This window comes from Enhydra lutris, unplaced genomic scaffold (assembly GCF_002288905.1).
Source record: "Enhydra lutris kenyoni isolate GAN:26980312 unplaced genomic scaffold, ASM228890v2 scaffoldscaffold2, whole genome shotgun sequence".
Taxonomy (NCBI): Eukaryota; Metazoa; Chordata; class Mammalia; order Carnivora; family Mustelidae; genus Enhydra; species Enhydra lutris.
Window position 1 is genome coordinate 31,946,037 of NW_019154086.1, and position 22,268 is coordinate 31,968,304.

The 22,268-nt window shown below is 40.4% G+C and overlaps 1 protein-coding gene across 2 annotated transcripts in view; it reads left to right on the forward strand.

Annotated features, from left to right (window-relative positions):
- Positions 1–22,268, forward strand: part of LOC111150388 (ventricular zone expressed PH domain containing 1) — a 233,042-nt gene that overhangs the window by 15,347 nt on the left and 195,427 nt on the right. For both annotated transcript variants that reach the window (XM_022507816.1, XM_022507820.1), the window contains exons 2-3: positions 8,089–8,304; positions 19,686–19,860. In XM_022507816.1, coding sequence (XP_022363524.1) covers positions 8,089–8,304; positions 19,686–19,860 — 391 coding nt within the window. The remainder of the gene's footprint in view (positions 1–8,088; positions 8,305–19,685; positions 19,861–22,268) is intronic.

Below are 22,268 nucleotides of genomic sequence, written 5' to 3' on the forward strand. Positions count from 1 at the left end.
TGTTAGATCTTCTTGTTGTACAGACCCTTTGAGTATGATATAGTGTCCTTCCTCATGTCTTATTACAGTCTTTGGCTTAAAATCTAATTGATCTGATATAAGGATTGCCACCCCAGCTTTCTTTTGATGTCCATTAGCATGGTAAATTGTTTTCCACCCCCTCACTTTAAATCTGGAGGTGTCTTTGGGTCTAAAATGAGTTTCTTGTAGACAGCATATTGATGGGTTTTGTTTTCTTATCCATTGTGATACCCTGTGTCTTTTGATTGGGGCATTTAGCCCATTTATATTCAGGGTAACTATTGAGAGATATGAATTTAGTGCCATTGTATTGCCTATAAGGTGACTATTACTGTATACTGTCTCTGTTCCTTTCTGATCTGCTACTTTTAGGGTCTCTCTTTGCTTAGAGGACCCCTTTCAATATTTCCTGTAGAGCTGGTTTGGTGTTTACAAATTCTTTCAGTTTTTGTTTGTCCTGGAAGCTTTTTTATCTCTTTCTATTTTCAATGATAGCCTAGCTGGGTATAGTATTCTTGGCTGCATGTTTTTCTTGTTTAGTGCTCTGACTATATCATGCCGGTCCTTTCTGGCCTGCCAGGTTTCTGTGGATAAGTCCACTGCCAATCTAATATTTTTACCATTGTATGTTACAGACTTCTTGTCCCGGGCTTCTTTCAGGATTTTCTCTTTGTTGCTAAGACTCGTAAATTTTACTATTGGATGATGGGGTGTGGACCTATTCTTATTGATTTTGAAGGGGGTTCTTTGTACCTCCTGGATTTTGATGCCTGTTCCCTCTGCCATATTAGAGAAATTCTCTACAATAATTCTCTCCAATATACCTTCTGCTCCCTCTCTCTTTCTTCTTCTTCTGGAATCCCAATTATTCTAATGTTGTTTCATCTTATGGTGTCACTTATCTCTCGAATTCTCCCCTCGTGGTCCAGTATTTGTTTGTCTCTCTTTTGCTCAGCTTCTTTATTCTCTGTCATTTGGTCTTCTATATCACTAATTCTCTCTTCCGCCTCATTTATCCTAGCAGTAAGAACCTCCATTTTTTATTGCACCTCATTAAAAGCTTTTTTGATTTTAACTTGGTTAGATTTTTGTTCTTTTATTTCTCCAGAAAGGGCTTTTATTTCTCCAGACAGGGCTTCTCTAATATCTTCCATGCCTTTTTCAAGCCTGGCTAGCACCTTGAGAATTGTCATTCTGAACTCTAGATCTGACATATTACCAATGTCCATATTGATTAGGTCCCTAGCCTTCAGTACTGCCTCTTTTTCTTTTTCTTTTTTTTTTTGTGGTGAGTTTTTCTGCCTTGTCATTTTATCCAGATAAGAATATATGAAGGTGCGAATAAAATACTGAAAGGGTGGCAAAGACCCCAGGAAAATGTGCTTTAACCAAATTAGAAGAGACCCCAAATCGTGGGGGGAAGAATGGGGGTAAAAAGAAGTTCAGAAAAAAAAAATTAAAAAAAGAAAAAATGTAAAAAATATATATATATTAGACTGGTGACTAGAACAGTGTCACCCACTTAATATTGGGAGTATTTTGATCTCAGAAGAAACTACCTCCCAAAATTTTAAAAAATGAAAAACATATATAAGGGTAAACATGATGCAGGGATGGAATATGACTATAAAGATGAAAAAAAATTTTTTTAACTTCTAAAAAGAGAGTTGATAAGATAAGTTGGTTGGGAGAATAAAGAAAAAGAAAATGAAGAGAATTTACTCAGGCTGGAGACTAGAACAAAGCCCTGTGCCAGATTTAAGGTGTATTTTGATCTATTAGAGGAAGTTGTACCCCAAAATGTTTTAGAACAAAAAACCTTATGTGTATACAAAAAATAAAGTTAGATAAAATGAAGGATAAATATGACTATAATAATGAAGTTCAAAAAAGATTTTTTTTAATGAAAGGTATTGTTAGGATAAACTAGTTTAAAAATGTTTAAAAGAGGAAAGGGTAAAAGTTAAAAAAAAAATTAGCAGAAGAAAAAAAATTAAAAAATATTAATCAACTTTGCAAAACTAAAGAACCATGGGGAGAACGCCATGAATTCCATGCTTTGCTTTCTCCTCCTCTGGAATTCTGCTGTTCTCCTTGGTAAGTGAACTTGGTCTTGGCTGAATTTCTTGTTGATCTTTTGGGGGGAGGGGCCTGTTGTAGTGATTCTCAAGTGTCTTTCCCCGAGGCAGAATTGTACCACCCTTACCAGGGGCTAGGCTAAGCAATCCGCTCTGGTTTGCTTTTGGGAGCTTTTGTTCCCTGAATGCTTTCCATAGAGTTCTGGAGGATGGGAATAAAAGTGGCGGCCTTTTATCTCTGGCCCGGAGGACCCGAGAGCTCAGGGCCCCACTCCTCTGTGCGCCCTCGGAGAAAAGCGCTCAATCACTCCCGTCTCCCTGGCCTCCGCTGCGCTCCCAGCTCATGCAGCCTGTGACCAAGCATCTCTGTCTCTGGCCCACAGCCCCACCTGGAGTCTCTGAACCCCACAGATCCCTGAGCTCTTCCAGGGGGCTCTCCCCAGATCTTGTAGGGTCCCCGTTCACAGAGAAGTGGCCTGTGCCACAGATCATGGTTCAAGGTAACCCCAAGCTGAGAGCTCATTCCTTGGCTCTGTCACTGTAGCCGGCTTCCCCGCTCCAATACCTGTGAGCTCTACTATACTCAGACATCCCCAATCCTATGACCCCGCAGGACCTGAGGCCACGCTGTCCCCATGTGGGCTTCACTCCAGCTTAGCCTTTGGAGTGATGTCCCTCAGTGGAGCAGACTTTTAAAAGTTCTGATTTTGTGCTCCATTGCTCCACTGCTTGCTGGGAGCTGGCCCCTCCCCCCAAGGTCTATCTTCCCATCACTTTGGGTTCACTTCTCTGCCAGTCCTACCTTTCAGAAAGTGGCCGATTTTCTGTTTCTAGAATTTCTTCTCTTTTTCTCTTTGATCTCCTGTTGGATTTGTAGGTGTCCGGAATGGTTTGATAAGCTATCTAGCTGATCTCCTGCTACCTGATGTCATCTCAGCCTGCTACTTCTCTGCCATCTTGACTCCTCCCCCATAATATGCCAATTTTAAGGACTAGGCTACTGAGGTACAGAGAGATAAGTGGTTGCTCAAGATTGCAGAGTTGGTAAGAGCAGAATATGGCTCTGTGCGCAGACAAGAGTCCATACTTTTAACTGCTATGCTATGCTGTCTCTCACAGAAGGGAAGGAGAAATGGTCCTCAAGATGTTTTCCTTCTTCTCTTCCAACTTCTACTCCTATGTCAGTCCTATCACTAAGTACTTTATTTCAGATGTTCCACAATCCCTTTTTCCAATGGGCCATCCCCTGAAGACTGTTTAGCGCATAGGAAGTGTGAGTGGTTTATGGTTTATGGATATTGATGTGGAGGAGTGGTATCTGTGGCTGGGTGGGGGTGACCCTTCCCAGTAACTAGACTTGGAGGAGCACAATGTGTGGATTTTTTATTTTCCCACCTTATAATTTGGTCTCCCTGCTGCTTTAGGGTAAGTTACTTAAACTTTAACAATGACCAGGTTACTATGAGTATGAATCTCTAAACCCACTTTGATAGGTTTGATATTAAATAGATCTAGTTCTCAGAAGTTACTGATTTTAATATGCACAGGTAATGATTCAAGGTTAAACTTGAACATGGACACATATGTATGCAGACATATATATTTTATAAGATCAGGGTGGAATGTGAGTTAGGAAAACCCTAATTGCAAAGCTGATCCCCTGGCAAAAATCTTTAGACTGGTCAATCGCATCATTAATTTTTTTTTTAATTTCCTTTGTCTTTTTTAATATTTGTTGAAGTAGTTAACAGCTTTTTGGGTTTTCAACCATTTTTTGAGGAAACCTCCTTTTTGGAGAATGCTTTTCTCCATGTCATATGTAGGGATTTAAATTTATAAATTGTCTCTAGTTAAAAAAATCTTTCCTTAGTAAAGTGGTATATCACAGGAAATTCTTAGCTCAATAGATTCACAGTAATAACAACATTCATAACTGATGCACCTACGCCTAATATATTAATATGTTCACTGACATTGTGACCAGTCTGCACTGATTTATCCTTACAAACAGCTGTTTAACTCTTGTAGTTAGAAATCTTAGAATGAGAATATATGCCTTTTGTTAAACAATCTTGCTGACACATTAATTTCTCCTGTGTACTCCAGCTTCATTCCAGAATGCTTTCAGAATTCTCCATCAAAGCACTTCTCTTTTTAGCAGGAAACTGGAATTTTGTTGTTCATGAACCAAGACACATATGTATGTCTTGTACTTTTTACTGAGTTGTACCTTCTACTTTTACTGAGGCTTATTTCATCCAAATGGAAATCTCTTTGCTATTTATTGTTAAACTGTTGTTTAGACATGGTTTATTATGCTTCCCAAAGTCATCTATATAACCTGTTATAATTAGGTTCCTAGTAAAACAGATCCCAAAATGGCTGTTTCAAGGGAGGAATAAACCCCAGAGAGGGGTCATTCTCTTTGAGAAGGAACTGTGTCTGTAGGCAGACTTGGGTCTGGATTGGTAGCTGAGAAAATGAGTGCCTTTGTCCTAAAGGGGTCTATGGACAATGGATCATAGTATCTACTACATTCTACCCTTCTCACCATTCAGATCCACCTGCTATAATTTCATTCTGTATGGACACAGCTTCTCTGAGATGCTTTTCCTAACAAAATTTACAAGAAGAACGTTAGTGAGAGGATAATCTCTACCATCCCAATTGCTATTAAGACTGCAGTTGGTACTCTGTGGTAGGCTGGATCATGGCCACTCAAAGACCTGTGAATTTTATTTTATATAGCAAAAGGGATTTTTCAGATATAATACGATTAAGCATCTTGAGATGGGGAGATTATTCTATATTATCTGGGTGGGCCCAACATAATTATGAAAGAGCAAGAAGGTCAATTGCCTTCTTTGAAGAGGGAGGTGGGCTGGTGGAAGCAGAGATTGGGTGATGCACTTTGAATATGGAGGCTCAAGGAGATCATGAGCCAAGGAAAGCAGTGAACTTCTAGAGGCTAGAAAAGATGTGGAAATGTATTCTCCCCTCAGAGCCTCCAGACACACCAGCCCTTCTGACACCTTGACTTTTCCCCAGTGAGACTAGTTTTCGACTTCTGACCTCTGGAACTGTAGGCAAATAAATGTATCAACACAAATTCTTGAGCTGGTAAGCATGTGATAATAAGTTAGAACAGCAACAAGAAAGCTAATACAGTGTCCCTCCTCTACCACCTATTCTAATTCCTACACCTTCAGCTGGCCCCTCTGCTGATTTAAGTTGCTTCCTAGTGGGGTGACTCAATACATTTTCCTCAGGGATCTGAGCCCCTGGTCTCCATGCCTCTCTCAGATTGTGATGGTTCCCTTGTCCATTTACCAACAAACTCGGGCAGGGGAGGGCCTAGGGATGCCCCCATTACTTAACAGCAGCCCTACCTTCTGAAGATATGGTCAATTACCTTTGCCAAGTTGGTGACACTCTTTTGTGTGCATGCATGTGTATGTTAGTCTTTTGATACAGGAGCTCAAAGTGACTGAGTTCCCAGGTTCAGTGTTCTATCAGTAGGGAATTCAATACCCTGTAATAGTCATTATTTTAGTATGTATATTGCCTTTTAGAGGATCTTTTCTCATCCTCATAAGATAGCAGGCTGAGTTGTTTCTTTGAAGACATGTTCCATTGACCTATTAGTCCAGCAGTTTCAGGGCAGGAGAAAGACAGGTTATCATATGTGATAGGACTAATACATCCATGATCAGAGGGCCACTGCTGTATCTCCTTTGCTATAAATTGGTTCTATAGTCTGATGCAATGTATGTGGGCTCTTGTGTCAGCACACCAAATACTCCATGATCCTTCAAACAGTGGCTCAGGCTTAGGCCCTGTGGTCAGGGAAGTCAAACCCAAACCTGGATCACACGTAAATTCGGCTCAATATAATTGATGCCCCCTCCAAGGTGGGAAAGGTCTTATGTAAATAACTTGCACCAAACGATTGATTGGTATCCTTAAGGTTCAGCATTGACCTCTATTGCTAGCAAGTTACATGTTTAGGTAATAGCAATATTAATGAGATCACCTTGGTGAATGCGAGCTTATGCTGCTGGATAATGCATGACTTTTTCCTCACACCAAGATTATTCTGTTTGCTCACCTACTGGGTCATATTGGGTGGCTATAACAAAGGCTTGGCTCATGTCGTTTGGAATATAGGCTTCTTTTTGTCAATGGTATTGGTTCTCTTTTCTATCTATCCTTATGTATGTACGTATTCTCTATATTACACAAAATATTCTTTATTACACATGATGCTGCTTGATATTTGAAGATAATGCCATTAAAAGTAACTGCTATTTACAAGGGCAATTGTGGCCAAAGATAAATGATTTTAGCCCAAGAGTATTCTCGTTATTTTTCATCCTGAGAACGGCTTTGGCTTTTCTGTTGGTGCAGAGATTTTTTGGAAAAGTTAGAATCATTTTTTTCTCATTCATATTCTGTTTTGTCTCTATGACTTGGCTTCATAAGAACCTATTTACTGCATAGCAGGATTCTGTTCTGGCATAAGTAATAATTCTGCTGCATTAAAATCAAGTATACAGTCACCAACGAAGGGGGAAGGTAAAAGAAAATATTCTAAAATAATCTGCCAAACCAAGTGGTGTTCATTCTAGGAATGTGGGGATGGATTAATGTCTGAAAATTTCATACTATATGTTTATATAACACTCATATGTATGCTTGCTAAGAAAACATGCTTGGTGATCTCCATACACATCAGTTTCTATCTCAGAGTTGTCTTTTCTGTTTGCCTGTCTCATTTTCCAGTTCTTTTACAATACTAATTTTGCCATTTCATCTCAGGAAAAAATTGACACAGGATACAGTGGGCAATTCCCAAAGGAAGAACTACAAATGATCAATAAGCATGTGAAAATACTCAACCTCACTTCTGATCAGGAAATTCCAAGTAAAACAGCAATGAGATAACTGTTTTTCCCTGATCAAATTATTAGCACAAATGAATAATACTCTGTGCTTGCAAAGGCACAATGGGGAAAACATGCTTTCACCCAACTGATGGGAATATATATCAGTAAGACCTTTCTGGAAAATAGTATGACAGTATGTATCACGAGCCCTGGAAATGTTCCTGTTCTTTGTCCCAGAAATTTCCACTTCTGAAGACTCTGACCATGGATAATCTGAGCATGGAGAGGGCTTCGTGCATAAGATGTTTACTGCAGCATTAGATCCGATAGCTAACCCGGATTGTCAGTGCTGGAGCTTGCAGTAGGACAGAGAAGCCCCCTCACTTCCCATCTCCTATCGCACATGGTGGTGCAAGGATCAAATTGCTTCACTGCTCAATTATATTTTTGTTTTTGTCAGTCTGCCAGGCAACGTACAGACCAGTTTTCTGAATTAAAATCATGGGCCGATTTTTTGCATTTAGATCTCGGAGGGTCCTATTACCTCCCAATAAAGACGATTAGATATTTGAGGGAGAATTAAATAGTTAAATAAAGGGAAATTTGGTGGGGGAAAGCTAACGTGGATTTGGTAGTTATTTGAACCAAAAAGAGAGAACTGAAATGATGTATTCTGTTGTGTAGTAGGAAAGAAAGAATGTTTATGAGGGGAAGTTGGAGGGTGATTTGAAACATTTCATAAAAATCACTGAACTGTCAGAGGAAGAAAGTCAACCCTGACCTGTAACGGACTTAGAAACTGAAACAGCCTGAAAATTAAACCCTGCTTGGCAAGTGAATAATTAAGCTTCTTTGGACTCTTCCCTGCTCCCTGGCTGTGGGTCTGTGACAGCAGGAACCCGCTCCGTTTCAGCACATTTGCATATCGCCTCGTCCACCAGATTCTCCTCTCCAAGGCAGAAGGCCCTCATTGTACTGGGGCTCACCCCTTAGCTCCGGGTACGGGACGCCCCTTTGCTAAGTGTATTAGCTGGCATGTTGTCAGTCCTTTGGAAGAGAACTTTCCAGACTGTTATTTAACATGAAGGTTTTCTTTCAACTAGGATTACCAGACCAATAACAATGACCAGGCTCTGGTTGAAATCTGTATCACGAGAATCACGACAGCCATCAGAGAGACAGAGTCCATTGAAAAGCATGCAGAGGCCCTGGTGGGGCTCTGGGACTCCTGTCTGGAGCACAGCCTGAGACCCTCTGGGAGAGATGAAGACACTCCCCACGCAAAAATTGCTTCTGATATCATGAGTTGCATTTTACAGGTATGTCAGCGTTCACCATCACACTGTTCGACACCGGCTTTGCAACGTCGGTGAAGTGGTATCTCTGAACCAAGAGCTAATGTTTCTCTAGCCCTCAGATCTGGGCAGAAGACCCCACAAACCATCAACAGCTGAGCCCCGCAAGGTTCTAGAGAGCCTCTTCTGTCTGCAGGACACACTGTGAGGAATTCAAAGTAATGCTGCAGCAAGCTCCAGTCTATTTAGACAGATAAGACACAGGCATTTCTAAGCCTAAGATTAATGTATGCCAAGATGCAAATGATGAAAATTCAAAACAAAAAGACCTCTTTTACCCAAGCAGACCAAGGAGGGGTGGGGTCTGAACTGAGGGACCATGAACTTAGAATACGTGGAGAGAAGTGATTTAATCATTTTTACATGTACCACTATATGTATTGTGAATTTTCCACGATGATAATATTTGCCTGTTCTAACTGTGCCCGGCTGCCTCAGTTGGTAGAACATGCAATTTGATCTCAGGATCATGAGTTTGAGCCCCAAGTTGGACATGGGGCCTACTTAAAAAAAAAATCCTTCCTCTGGTGTAAACATGAATTTGGAATTGGGGCTCAGCCAAAAACCAATTATATAACATTGAAATAGTAGGGAAGTCACTTAACTTCCTAAGCCACAATTTCTTGCCTTAAAATAGAGATGAGATGACATTGCCTAGGGCAAATTTTACCAACCAGTAAATGTTGGTGCTGTTGATATGTGTTTTTCAAAAGAGGATTCAATGGTCAAGTAAGTTTGGAAACACTAAATTCAATTTTTCTCTTTTGGGCTATCATATGTTTCATAGCATATTAAAGGCTCTGAAGAGTCCTGCAATTAAGAAAGCTCATTAATTTTATTTAGTACAGTGTTTTTGATTCTGATATGTCCAGGAAACTTCCTTTTCCTTCCCTATCCCCAATACAACATTTATGAATACCCCTCAAAACTATGGTTTCTGAGCCCAGTTTAGGAAATTCTGATTATGGGGAAGTGTTTAGCACTGTACGTGACATCTAATATTAGCTTCCTTTCTTCTTTCTTTCTTCCTCTTCTTCCTCCCCCTCCTCCTTTCTCTCCACTCCAACCCCCCTTCACCTTCCCCTCTCCACTTCCCCTCCCCTTCTCCCCCTCACCTTCCTCTTCACAGCTGTCTATACTTAAGTGGACCGTATTCCATTTTGTCTGTCTAGACCAGACAATGGTCTACTGAAAAAAAAAGATTCTACATACCCTGTCACACTGTTTTTTCTTCGTCCCCAGGGTTAGGGATAGGAGGGAAGGAATTGGGGATTTCGTCAAAGTTAGTGAAAGATTAATGCTGCAAAGACCTAATACTTCTATTCTTCACTGATTATCTTAAATATGTTATTGATGTTCATCAGAGACCTAGATTATCTTACTTCAAAATGCCTTTCCACAGACATTCAGACAGAAATTCACAAATCATCCATATTCCCCAGCTCCCACTATGATTTCAAAACTATTGGTTTGGACTCTAGAGCGGTGCTATCCAATAGAAATGGAACGTAAGCTACAAACAGAAGCCACATATGTAATTTCAAATTTTCAAATTTTCAAAATTTCACATTAAAAAACAAAGAACTGATGAAATCCATTTGATAATATATTTTCCTTAACCCAGTATATCCAAAAAATTATTTTAATGCATGATATAAAAGGAGATATTATACTTTTGTTGTATATAAGTCTTATAAATCTGGTGTGTGTTTTAGCACATGTTACTTTGAAGTGGTCACATTTCATGTGCTCAGTTGCTTCCCATGGGTCGTGGTTCCTGTGTCAGCACAGTTCTAGAGAGTCAGGAGGTCTTTCTGGGTGGAGACCACATTTGCAAAGGGTTATGAACCATGAGCAATGATTTCACCAGGTAGGATATGTAGAGCAAGAGGACATTTCAAGCAGACAGAAGATTCCAAGCTTGTACAGATTTGTGCCCTGAGATCAAGGTCAAAGAATTTTAAGCAGACTGCCCTTCAAACTGCCCCAATTTTAAACATAAAGGGGATGGTTCATTCTGGGCGAAGATGTTAGATCTCCTACTTAAAAAGGGGCATACACAAACAATCATGGAGGGCTACATCAAACACTAATGAAGTACTGTATGGTGACTAACATAACAGTAAAATAAATTTTTAAAAAGGGGGGGTTGGGGCTGCCTGGGTGGCTCAGTGGGTTAAGCCTCTGCCTTCAGCTCAGGTCCTGATCTCAGGGTTCTGGGATCGAGTCCCACATCGGGCTCTCTGCTAGGCAGGGAGCCTGCCTCCTCCTCTCTCTCTCTCTTTCTCTACTTGTGATCTCTCTCCCTGTCAAATAAATAAAACATCTTTAAAAAAAAAAGGGGGGGGGGTTGAAGATGGGGGGAAATAAAAATGTAATTTCATGCTGATCAGTGACTCCAAGGAAATGAATTTTTAGGGTTGTCAAGAGCAGGACCCGAAGCACAGGCACGGATATTTTGGGAAGGGACAGAGGACAGGGCTTCCGGGTAAGCCTCTTGGTTGAGAGGGACAAGTGAGTCACAGAAAGGGGTGACTCCAGCCTGAAGGGCCAGTGTAGGCACAGGCTGTTCATTGTGCACCCTCCGAGGAAGCAAAAGGTATTAAAATGGAAGGCAGGGAGCCCTAAAGGCAAACTTGCTTTTCGGCCAAGTTCAGTGATTTGTGCAGGCCACCCCTGGGGATATGGTTCCAGAAAGTTAGCCCTAGGATCCAAAGGCAAGGCTGTGGTTCCAGCTTTACTGTGTAGCTTTGATCAAATTTTAAGGGAAAGTTTTAAGGGAAAAGGCCTGTGGTAAATATCGAAAACACAATTTTGTACTACATGTAATTTAAGATCTTGTGGGAACCATGTAGAAATCCAGATGACTCATATTCTGCTCTGTTTTTTCAGTAAAATAAAACAGTAGATCAACTTTAAAGCCAACCACTTAGCATTTTGAGCTTACACAAAAACCAAAAAGTAACAAAACAACAAAGAAAGAGTGATTCCTTCTCTAGCCATCTACCTCTCCCAGATAAGCAATGCCAGAATCACACTATGAGGCACAGACCTACCCGTTCTTCCCACGTCCTTGGCCATTTTAACTCGATATTTTTTCTCCTGGCTATTTCACTATCATTTCAGGCTAAATATGTTCCCACACACAGAACCTTCTTTTTTTTCCCCACATTGCTTTTTTAACCTACTTCAGGTGACTCCTTCCTTTTCCACTTTTAATTAGTAATTATATATTTTGTTCTCTCTTTTCTTGGCCCCTATGTTAATGAACTTGGCACGTTTACCTTAAAGTAGTTTTTAAAATTTCAGTATTTGCCTTCTATACATTCTTCTGTACAGAATCAGTACCTGTGTGACATGCACCTGTGAGTTCTGGTTTCTTTTGCCTACCCCATGTCCCTAAGCAAGTCCCACAACCTGTCCTTGATAAAACAGAGGATGAACCAGATGATCTCTTCGCTTTCTTTCTGGTCTAAAATTCTAACTCCTGCAGGAGATGCGAGAGGTAGAATAGCAAAGAGATTTGGAGCTTAAGGGCCTTTAAGTCAAATGTTCTTGGTCTTCTATAAATGAGAGCTTGGCAAGTTATTTTATCTTTCAGTTCTGTCTTCTGTAAAATGGGCATAACTCCACATGCTGCTGGTGAGAACCATCCTTTATTAGAAAAGCAATCTCCATTTGTGGTCTAGCCACTCTCCGGAAGTACATATTTCCTACCATAGCTTCCTCCAACCAGCTTGCTCTGTGGAGTTGGCCAATGCCTATTTCTTTGTTTCTAGAAAAATTCTGAAAGGGAAGATACTCCCTGTAAGGCCCATTGCATTCTAGGATCCATTCAAACCTGGGGAGGGTTGAAGAAAATAAAAAGGTATTGTAAGGAGGCTGTAATTATTGACAGAGCTGAGGTCCTAGAATGAAATTCTAGCTTGAACTGACAGGCCAACCCTGATGAGGTTGAGAGTCAGTGCCTGGTTTTACTAGCTAAGGTGGTTAGAGCATCTTTACCAACCAAACTGCTTACAGAGCTGTTGCCAAGTAAGCTCAGCATCTCCTCTCTTTCTCCGTTTCTGTTCGTGTTGGTGATGCCTGTATGAAGAAGGGGATAGATAGCTAAAGGGGGTTGTCTGGGGGCAGGAGAGAAGAATCACAATAGTCCTCATGTTCACAGCTGGATCTCAGAAAGTATTTACTTTTCTTTTTTTCTGTAGATGGACCAACCATCCCATCGCCTTGATTCCACATTTTAATTTTCTAATTTCCTCTTTAGTTAATGATGTATAAGATTCACGGTCTGTTGCTGGCTGGTATTGCATGCGAAGTGCCTTGGACATTTTTGAGAGCATTTCCTTTGTAGCTCCTAGAGGCAGAATTGGTGACCTTGCCCGAGAAATTTATTCAGTAGGCAATCGCAACTCTACCATTTACTTGCAGTGTGATCTTGGGCAGTTCTACCTTTCGGTGCCTTGCTTTCCTCATCTGTAAAATGCTGCAGCTGCCTCATGAGGTTTTGTGAGGATTACAATGTCATTAGATAATAGACATAAAATATTTGGGACGCAGGAAATGCTGCATGAGTACTGATTCTGGTTGGCATACTCTAAAATAGCACTCAGTGCTTTCTAACAAGCTATTCGTTTAGGTATTTATTTTAGCCATTGTTCATTGCTTGTCTCCCCCTCCCCAAAAGAGAAGCTCTGTTTTACTGATGATCCTAGCACCTAGAATAGCAAATAGCACATAGTAAGTGCTCAAAATAATATTTATTGAATGAATGAATGAATGATTGAATAGATCAGGAGATGTGGCTGCCCTCTGGATTCTGCAGAACAGCTATGTTTCTCTCTAGAATGAGTCCCAGTACTTTCTCATCAGTTAATGCCACACAAGCCCATGGCAAAAAAAAAAAAAAAAAAAAAAATGGGAGGAGACTGGGACACAACCTCCCAGGTTACTGAGACCCACTCTTTTATTACGTGTCTGAAAATCCAGTGGGAAAATTTAGGTGTATGTGCCATTTAGATTTTATATATGCCTATGCTGCTAAGAACCAAGCAATTTATATAAAAATCCAAAATTTGCTTGTTTGATTATCTGATCAGTGATGCAAGGTGAAAGGCCATAAAACAGTGATTTTAATAAATGACACTTAATATTTCTTGAGATTACTCTTTTATGGTTTTTAGTTGAATTCAAAGTCCAAGAGCCAAAGAGCTTTTTAGTTGCTATCATCTCAGACAGATATCTCTTTTACTTCGCTTTATTCTTTTCAATTCTGGAACTCCAGGAAATGTTCCCAAAGCACATGTTTTCAAAAGGAAAACCTCCACCAAAAGCTCAAATTGGTGCTAATCTAGTTAAGAAATATAATTCTTGGCATCTGTAGAACAAAGACCTTTTGTTCTGCTTCTATAGCTAAAAATAACTGTCCCCATGAGCAAGTCTTTATATCTACCCTGTACCTCACTGAGTGTGTTCCCCGAGTACTGGGCACTGAATTGTAGGTAAGATGATACACATACCAACCAGCTCACATCTGCACCGAGGGCCAAGGGCCATCGTAAGCTTCAGCAGTAACAGCTGCTTAATGTGGTATGTTTGTACAAGTGATCATTGGGTTTTCTCTGCATGTGTACCATTAGCATTTCTGTGATCTAAATAATCTTAAAGATAACAAATTCATGGGCCTGAGATCTACTAGAGAGTGAAACTCAGCCATTAGAAGGAGATTGGATGGTACCTGCTAGGTCCATGGGACCTGTGTCTTTCTAGCCTCTTCTTGGCCTCCCAGGCCCTTGCTCATATCCCGTTTCTGTTATCAGTGCCCATGGCTTCTTGATACATTAGAAATGGTCTAGACGCTAGTTAGAGATTGAAAGCTTTTGGTAGTAATTCCTTGGTGTTCAAACAAGTGATGTGCTCTTTGCTTAATGTTTTACTCCTCCTGTCATTTGAAAGATTTCCAGATGACATATGTGAGAGGAAAATAGGAAAATTGAGTGTGTTGAAGTTTTGTTTTGCTTTTTAATAATGACATTATACTTTTATTTTATTTGACTTTTATTAGTTATCTAGTTTTATTAGTTTCAGAGATTGAATTTAGTGATTCATCAGTTGCATATAACACCCAATGCTCATTATATCACATGCCCTCCTTAATGCCCATCATCCAGTTACCCCATCCCCACCCATTTCCTCCAGCAACCCTCAGTTTGTTTCCTAGAGTTCACCATCTCTTATGGTTTGCCTCCTTATTTTGATCTTATTTTTTTTTCCTTTCCTTCCCCTATGTTCATCTGTTTTGTTTATTAAATTCCACATATGAGTGAAATCATATAATTGTCTCTCTCTGACTGACTTATTTCACTTAGTGTAATACCCTCCAGTTCCATTCATGTCATTGTAAATGGTAAGATTTCATCCTTTTTGATAGCTGAGTAATATTCATGTGTGTGTGTCTGTGTGTGTACATACACACAACTTCTTCTTTATCCATTCATCTATCAATGGACATCTGGGCTCTTTCCATACTTTGGCAGTTGTGGACATTGCTGCCATAAATATCAGGGTGCATGTGCCCCTTCAAATCACTGTTTGTATCCTTTGGATAAATACCCGGTAGTGCAATTGCTGGGTCATAAGGTAGCTCTATTTTTAACTTTTTGAGGAACCTCCATACTGTTTTCCAGAGTGGCTGCACCAGTTTGCATTCCCACTAACACTGTAAGAATGTTCCCCTTTCTCTATATCCTCTCCAACACTTGTTGTTTTCCTCAGAAAACAACATTTGTTGTTTACCTCAGTTTCCTATTTTAGTCATTCTCATGGGTGCAAGGTGGTATCTCATTGTGGTTTTGATGTCTTCTTTGGAGAAATGTTTGTTCATGTCTTCTGCCCATTTCTTGACTGGATTTTTTGGGTGTTGAGTTTGTTAAGTTCTTTATAGATTTTGGATACTAGCCCTTTATCTGACAAAACATATGCAAATATGTTCTCCCATTCAGTAGGTTGCCTTTTAGTTTCGTTAACTGTTTCCTTTGCTGTGCAAAAGCTTTTTATCTCAATGAAGGCCCAATAGTTCATTTTTGCCTTTGTTTCCCTTGCCTTTGGAGGTGTGTCTAGCAAGAAGTTGCTGTGGCCGATGTCAAAAAGGTGGCTGCATGTGTTCTCCTCTAGGATTTTGATGGATTCCTTTCTCACGTCGAGGGCTTTCATCCATTTTGAGTATATCTTTGTGTGTGGTGTAAGAAAATGGTCCAGTTTCCTTCTTCTGCATTTTTAAAAATATACTGTCATTATTAAAAAACAATGACATTACAGTTTTAAAAAAATTTTACACATTTCACTTAGAATCACACTTTAAAGACTTTCATGGTTGCCTACTATTTTTTCTCTAGAACATCTAGAGTTGTTGTAAGAAGAATATGATGGACTTGGTTAAGACAGCCTGTTCTTTCATGGTTGCTGGCAAACATTAGCTCACCACCAAGGTTTAAAATATCAGTTGCTGCAAGTACTGATTTTCATTGGTCTTTCACAGTCTGTGTTCACAATTAGTAGGAACATGAGTCGTACTCCCCAATGCTGCCATCTATGGTTTCTGAGCAAGTTACAGGTAAAAGTGCTTGGAGATGTATTCCTCTAATGGGAGACAGCTGCAAGTTGTCCTTGACTAAAGGCTCAGAGTAGATAAAGTAACCCTGGGTACAAAGTTCTTTGTTGGAAAGCTCTGAGAAGAATTGTGTGATTGTGTTCCACTCTCAGAACCAGGGCTTTGATTAGCCATGACAGGGATAAAGACGTGTCATCTCCAAATTAAACTAGCAAAAATCTATGCATGATGAAAAGACTGGCTGTCTGTAGGGGCAACCTAAAAATTGTATAGGTGAGACTGAAGGGTTTGGAGAATATCCAAATGCTATAATTGAGGTAACTTAAGTACTACCTCAAGGGAGCGGGGCTAGAATAAAATTATAAAGAGAAATAGAACAAATCAATTGGCCTTGCTAAACAACACCACTTCCTAAACATACTGTGAAGAATATGTCAACAAAAAGGAGGATGCTCAGTGGGGGGTCATTATTATGGCACAGTTAGCACAATTACCCAGTACTGTTTTGTGTGTGTGTTTGGAGGCAGTGGGTAGAGACTGAATCTGATGGATAGGAAAGTTCCAGTCAGTCACTAGAGATGGGGATTTGGTTATGGGGTAGGATTGTTATTTGAGTAGGGTTTCACCGTGGCAGGATGACATAACCCTCAGGATCTCTCTCTGCTCTTATCTGATTTTGTGCCCATCAGTGAGCATTCTGGTTAGTAATCTGGTTCCTGATAGCCTGATAATGTGAAAGAGTCTGACCTAGGAAAGACCCTCACTGTAGACGAGTAAACTTGCATGCCTGATTATGCACTGGGCTTTTGGAAATCCCTTGGTGTGAGTTAGCATCAGTGGATCCAAACAATTCTGTCTGGCCTGACTAAACACACTCAGACTTCTAAAGCTGAAAGGCAGGGAGCAGCCAGCCTCCCAGGGAGGCCTCACAGCTCATCACATCAGTAATGGCCCAGTCCAATCAGGCCCAATTAAATTCACCAGGAGAGGAAATACTCAAGATAAAGTCAAAGGCTGGTATCAGAGAAGTCTGGCTGTAAGCCATGGTCCCAATAGTTAGACGCTGTGAGGAACTCTAAGAAGGGTAGGACAGAAACCTAGTGAGTGGAACGGCTACAGAAGCACAGGATTTGTTACAAAGGGATAAGGTCAGAACTTGCAAGATGGCTGACTTAACTGTGGGATATCCAGGTTAGGTTTTTGAATACTGACTTTCTCTGCTCAGGAGTCAAATTGACCCTTGAATCTGGAAAATGTGTGGAACTACAGAAATGGATTAAGGCTTTATAGGTCTGTTTTTGTTTCTAGGGATGAGGAGGGGAAAAATGCTTAAGCACAAAAGAGTTAATTGACTCACTTAGAAAAATTGGGGGCAAATATTGGCCTCAACACAGCCTAATGCATAGGGCACAAATGATGCCACCAGGACCTATTGTCTCTCAACATGTCTCTCAGATGCATATTGCCTTGTATCTCATACAGAGTCTCTCCTACTGAGGTCACAATCTGGCAGTAGTTACTCTTGGTCTTTCATGCTCAACACTTTGGATTGAGTAGAAGAGAGAATTTCTTTCACAGAGCCCTTTAATGACTCTTTAACTGTAATTGGGTAACTTCCCATTCTTGAACGTATCATTTGGACAAATGAAATGTGATTCTCTGCTTGGTCAATGTCTGAGTTATTTGATGACTCCTGAAGCCAAAGGTGCAAATGCCCCCGTTAGATAGAAGTATCCTGGCTGAATGGATAAAGAAGATGTGGTATACACACACACGCGCACACACACACACACACACACACACACACACACAGTGGAATACTATGCAGCCATCAAAAATGAAATCTTGCTGTTTGCACTGATGTGGATGGAACTAGAGGGTATTATGCTTAGCGAAATAAGTCAGTCAGAGAAAGACAATTATCATATGATCTCACTGATAGGAGGAATTTGAGAAACAAGACAGAGGATCATAGGGGAAGGGAGGGAAAAATGAAACAAGATGAAACCAGAGAGGGAGACAAACCATGAGAGACTCTTAATCTCAGGAAACAAACTGAGGGTTGCTGGGGTTGTGGCACGGAGGGATAGGGTGGCTGGGTTATGGACATTGGGGAGGGTATGTGCTATGGTGAGTGCTGTGAATTGTGTAGGACTGATGAATCACAGACCTGTACCCCTGAAGCAATTAATACATTATGTGTTAATTAAAAAAAAAAAAAGTATCATGGCACCTTGGCCATAGAAGTAGGAATTGGCTAACAGGTGTGTAACAACTCACCTGCCCAATCAGCTAGTCCAGAAAATGGATAACATTGGAGGTTCAGACCCATACTCAGCCATTGCTAGCAGCAATATGAACAAGAGACGTGGGAGCAAATGGGCCCCCCACCTCCGTGCCCCCCTTTCTGTCACATTATGTTCCTGATGACAGCTATCACAATAGATTTACGTTTTCTTCATTGGTTACTCAGTTTCTCAGATGTTTATTGAACACCTGCCCCAAACCCAGAATTGTGGGTGGTATTGGAGTAATTCACAGCTGGAAAGATATAAGCACTTTTCACATGAATGGTTACAGAAAAATAACTGCCTTTTATTTCTAATATAATAATAGGAAGTCAAACATAGTGTGCAGTGTGCTTCCTTTGCCTAATAGGCTAAAGGATGGGGTTGATGGTCAGAATAGTTGATGGCAGTGAAGACAAATTCTTTAAAAAATATATATATATTTATTTAATTATCAGAGAGAGAGCACAAGCAGAAGTAGTGGCAGGCAGAGGGAGAAGCAGGCTCCCCACTGAACAAGGAGCCTGACACAGGACTCAATTCCGGGACCCTGAGATCATGACCTGAGCTGAAGGCAGACACTCAACCCACTGAGCCACCCAGGCATCCCTAACCATTCATTTTTAAGGAAATAATTTATATTTTTAACTATTCCCTAATCAGGTGATTAAAGGTTGATGGCACTATTTTATATATAAGGATATTGATGGCCAATCACAAAGTAAATCAAAAAGAGAATTATTTTAGGAGTCAGCATTTCTTTAGTTTTTAGTCTTATGTTCATTGACTTTTTTTCTTCTGAATCTCACTGGCTGAGTTTTTAAGATACAGTCAGAAGGCACCATGTTCAACATTCCTTAGGTTGTTAAATATAAATCTGAGGAGTTACTTTTGTCATCAATGATTCCTGATCACCTTAAGGATCAATTCCAAATTCCTTGTCATGGAATGCCAGATCTTTCTAAATCATGCCCCTTTCACTTCTCCTGTCCCTGTGCTCACTTCCCTACCCCAGCCTTCCCACAGGTACCCCACTCCCACTATGCAAAACTATTCACGGTTCCAGTGGTGCCTGCTCTCCGTCACCTCTTCTGTCCACCCCTTTCCTTGCCATCACGGAGCCATCTCCTCTTCATCCACCATTTCCAGCTAAGACATCACTCCCTCCAGAAAGCTTTTTGACATCCTCCAGGACTGGGTTCTGTATTTCTCCTTTGTTCCCTCAGCATCCTTCACTTGACTGTCCGTGCCCTCATCAGCCTATTTACTGCCTGTTTGCCTCCAAGTCTCCCCAGCAAGGGCAAGAATCCCCAGAGGCCCCTATATAATGAAAACAGGGTGGGGCCCGTGTTTTCACAGCTGCATTTTGGAGATTAGCTCAATATATATTTTTTGGATGAATAAATAATGAACGACTTATTATTTGTTGCTTTCTTATGTTTCCTCAGAATTACAACCGGCCCCCTGTGATGGCATTAGCCATCCCCATCGCAGTGAAATTCCTCCACAGAAGCAACAAGGAACTGTGCAGGAATATGTCCAACTACCTGTCCCTGGCTGCGATCACCAAGGCAGATCTCCTGGCTAATCACACAGACGTTATAGTTAAGAGCATACTCCAAGGTATGATACAATGGCTGAGCTTGGGGATGTTTTTTAGGAGTGGTTTTAAAGTATTTTCATGAACCATTTTAATGATTTGTGGAAAGGGAGCCCTAGAATATTAAGAGGTATGTTCGATTCTCTGCTTTGCCACTAGTTGGCTGGTGAACAGGGGTGAGGTTTCTTGGGCTAGGGAAATGAATTATTTGAACTCATAGAGCTGTAAGCTCTCTCTCTTCCAACTCTGCATCTGTCAGTTTGGAGAATGGTTTTTGCCATGCTTCTGGTCACCTTGTCCAGCTACCAATTGTGGAGAACCTACCTGTCTGCACTGCGTGGAATGTGTCCCATTATTCTCAGTGGGAGGTGGAAAACCACTTCTGCCTTTGGTTTCCAAAAGCAAGGAATGTTAGATAAAACACAGAAGAGAACATGTGAAGACTTCTTAAACGTGAACAAGATTTGGGAATAATTTGTAATTGTGTTAGTTAAATTCTACTGTAAAAAATTCAAAAACCAGGACATCTCTGTTAATTGTTTCACATTTGCATGAAACAGAGCAAGTTAGTCCAATCAAAATATTCTCTTTGTCTTACTGTTTTTTCCCCCCTTTGGCTTCAGATCTATCAGAAACCATGTTTTTTTTTCTTTTAATATTTTTTTATTTGGGGTCAGAGAACAGTATATGGTATTATGTGATATATGCCCAATGTCTCTAGTTCTCATTAACAAAAATGTATGAGGTCCATGAGTATCCTGGCCCACATTTTACTGCCACATACCCTAGGTGCTCAAGTTGAATGTCAACTCTCCCAGACCAAGTATTTCTTAGAGTCTCCGAGGGTGTCCCACAAATGCTCCCTTTCTGGCTATCCAGACTAGTCTACAAACCCATGCTGTTATCGTCTCCATGCTTCCTGGCACAGCTTATGGTGGTGTCCACTTCCACAACCCAAAGCCCAGCAAACTCTACGGTTGCTACCCCTGAAGCTTCAGGATCCACCAGTCCTCAATAGACTAATTTCATGTGGCAGCCTGAGGCAGGATGGGGAAAGGGGAGGGGACATCTGTCTTTTTCCTTGGTGTTACACTTTGGTAACTTTGGGGTTGCTTAGCTCTCAATACCAACTTGTTCCCAAGTTTGCAGTAAAATGTATCCTTCTGTTCTAAAATGTTCTCTCTCTTTCATGGGCTCACCTATCCAGATAAGAGTCAGGCTAGCAACAAATCAGTCACCCAGTTCTCAAAATGACTATGGCCCACCAAGGACTAAGGTTTTTTTCATTGTATCAGACATTCCCACATAAGAGTTCTTAGCACTGGCCTCTCCAGAACATCTGACCAGCCCCCCACACTGTGGTCTACTGGATGCTTAGATATGTCTGAACCCCAGCCATGACAATGGAAATTCATCACTCTACCTGTGTTCCCCTCTAAAGATCTGTCATTGATATTACTAGTCAGTATGATTCATTTCCCATTTTCTTTGGCTACAGGATTGAAATGCTAATTTAATTTTTAATCATGATACTAAATTTTCTAAAAGTCCAGAAAAGCAGTTACACTTTTTTCACCATCTTGGCTACGTATTTGGAACAGATTTTACATGATATTACAAACACGTATATACACCACACATTTTAAAACCTTGATAGTTAGACTTGTAACTAACAGATTTATTGGGAAAAAAAAACACAAAAATGAATTGTTTCTTTGCAGCTGCCAACAACTTACTCATGTATTTGTTTCTTTTTTCTTTTTTTGAAATGCACTTTCAATGACCAAGAAATCTTTGAAACACAAAATGCACTTTCTGAATTCACTGCAAGCATTTGAAATAAACAGATGATTTGGTTTATTTGATCTGGCACTATAAAAATTATCCTAAAAGAAATGATAATTTGATTAAAAGAAGTTGTGACTACATATTTTAGGGCTTAGATTTTTAAGACTAATGTGTCTGTAAAACTCTGCAATTGTTCACATGAGGCCATCAAACTTAGACCGGCAAAGTAGAGGGGATCTTACTCTCTCTCAGTAAATTTTCTGCTCTGCAAATCTGTCATATATTCCCTGAAATTAGCTTTAGAAGCCATCATTAGGATTTTTTTTTTTTTACCTATAGTTTTCTCCCCTTTAGGTCTTCCTCCTTAACTTATATTACTTTAATCTGCATTCTCCCATTTTTCTATTTCTATAGAAAATGCTAAAGTGTTGAAATTTCTTGATTTGATCTATTTTTTTTAAGATTTTATTTATTTATTTGATAGAGATCACAAGCAGGCAGAGAGGGAGGAGGAAGCAGGCCTCCTGCCAAGCAGAGAGCCCGATGCGGGGCTCTATCCCAGAACCCTGGGATCATGACCTGAGCTGAAGGAGGAGGCTTTAACCCACCGAGCCACCCAGGTGCCCCTGATCTATTTTTTCTT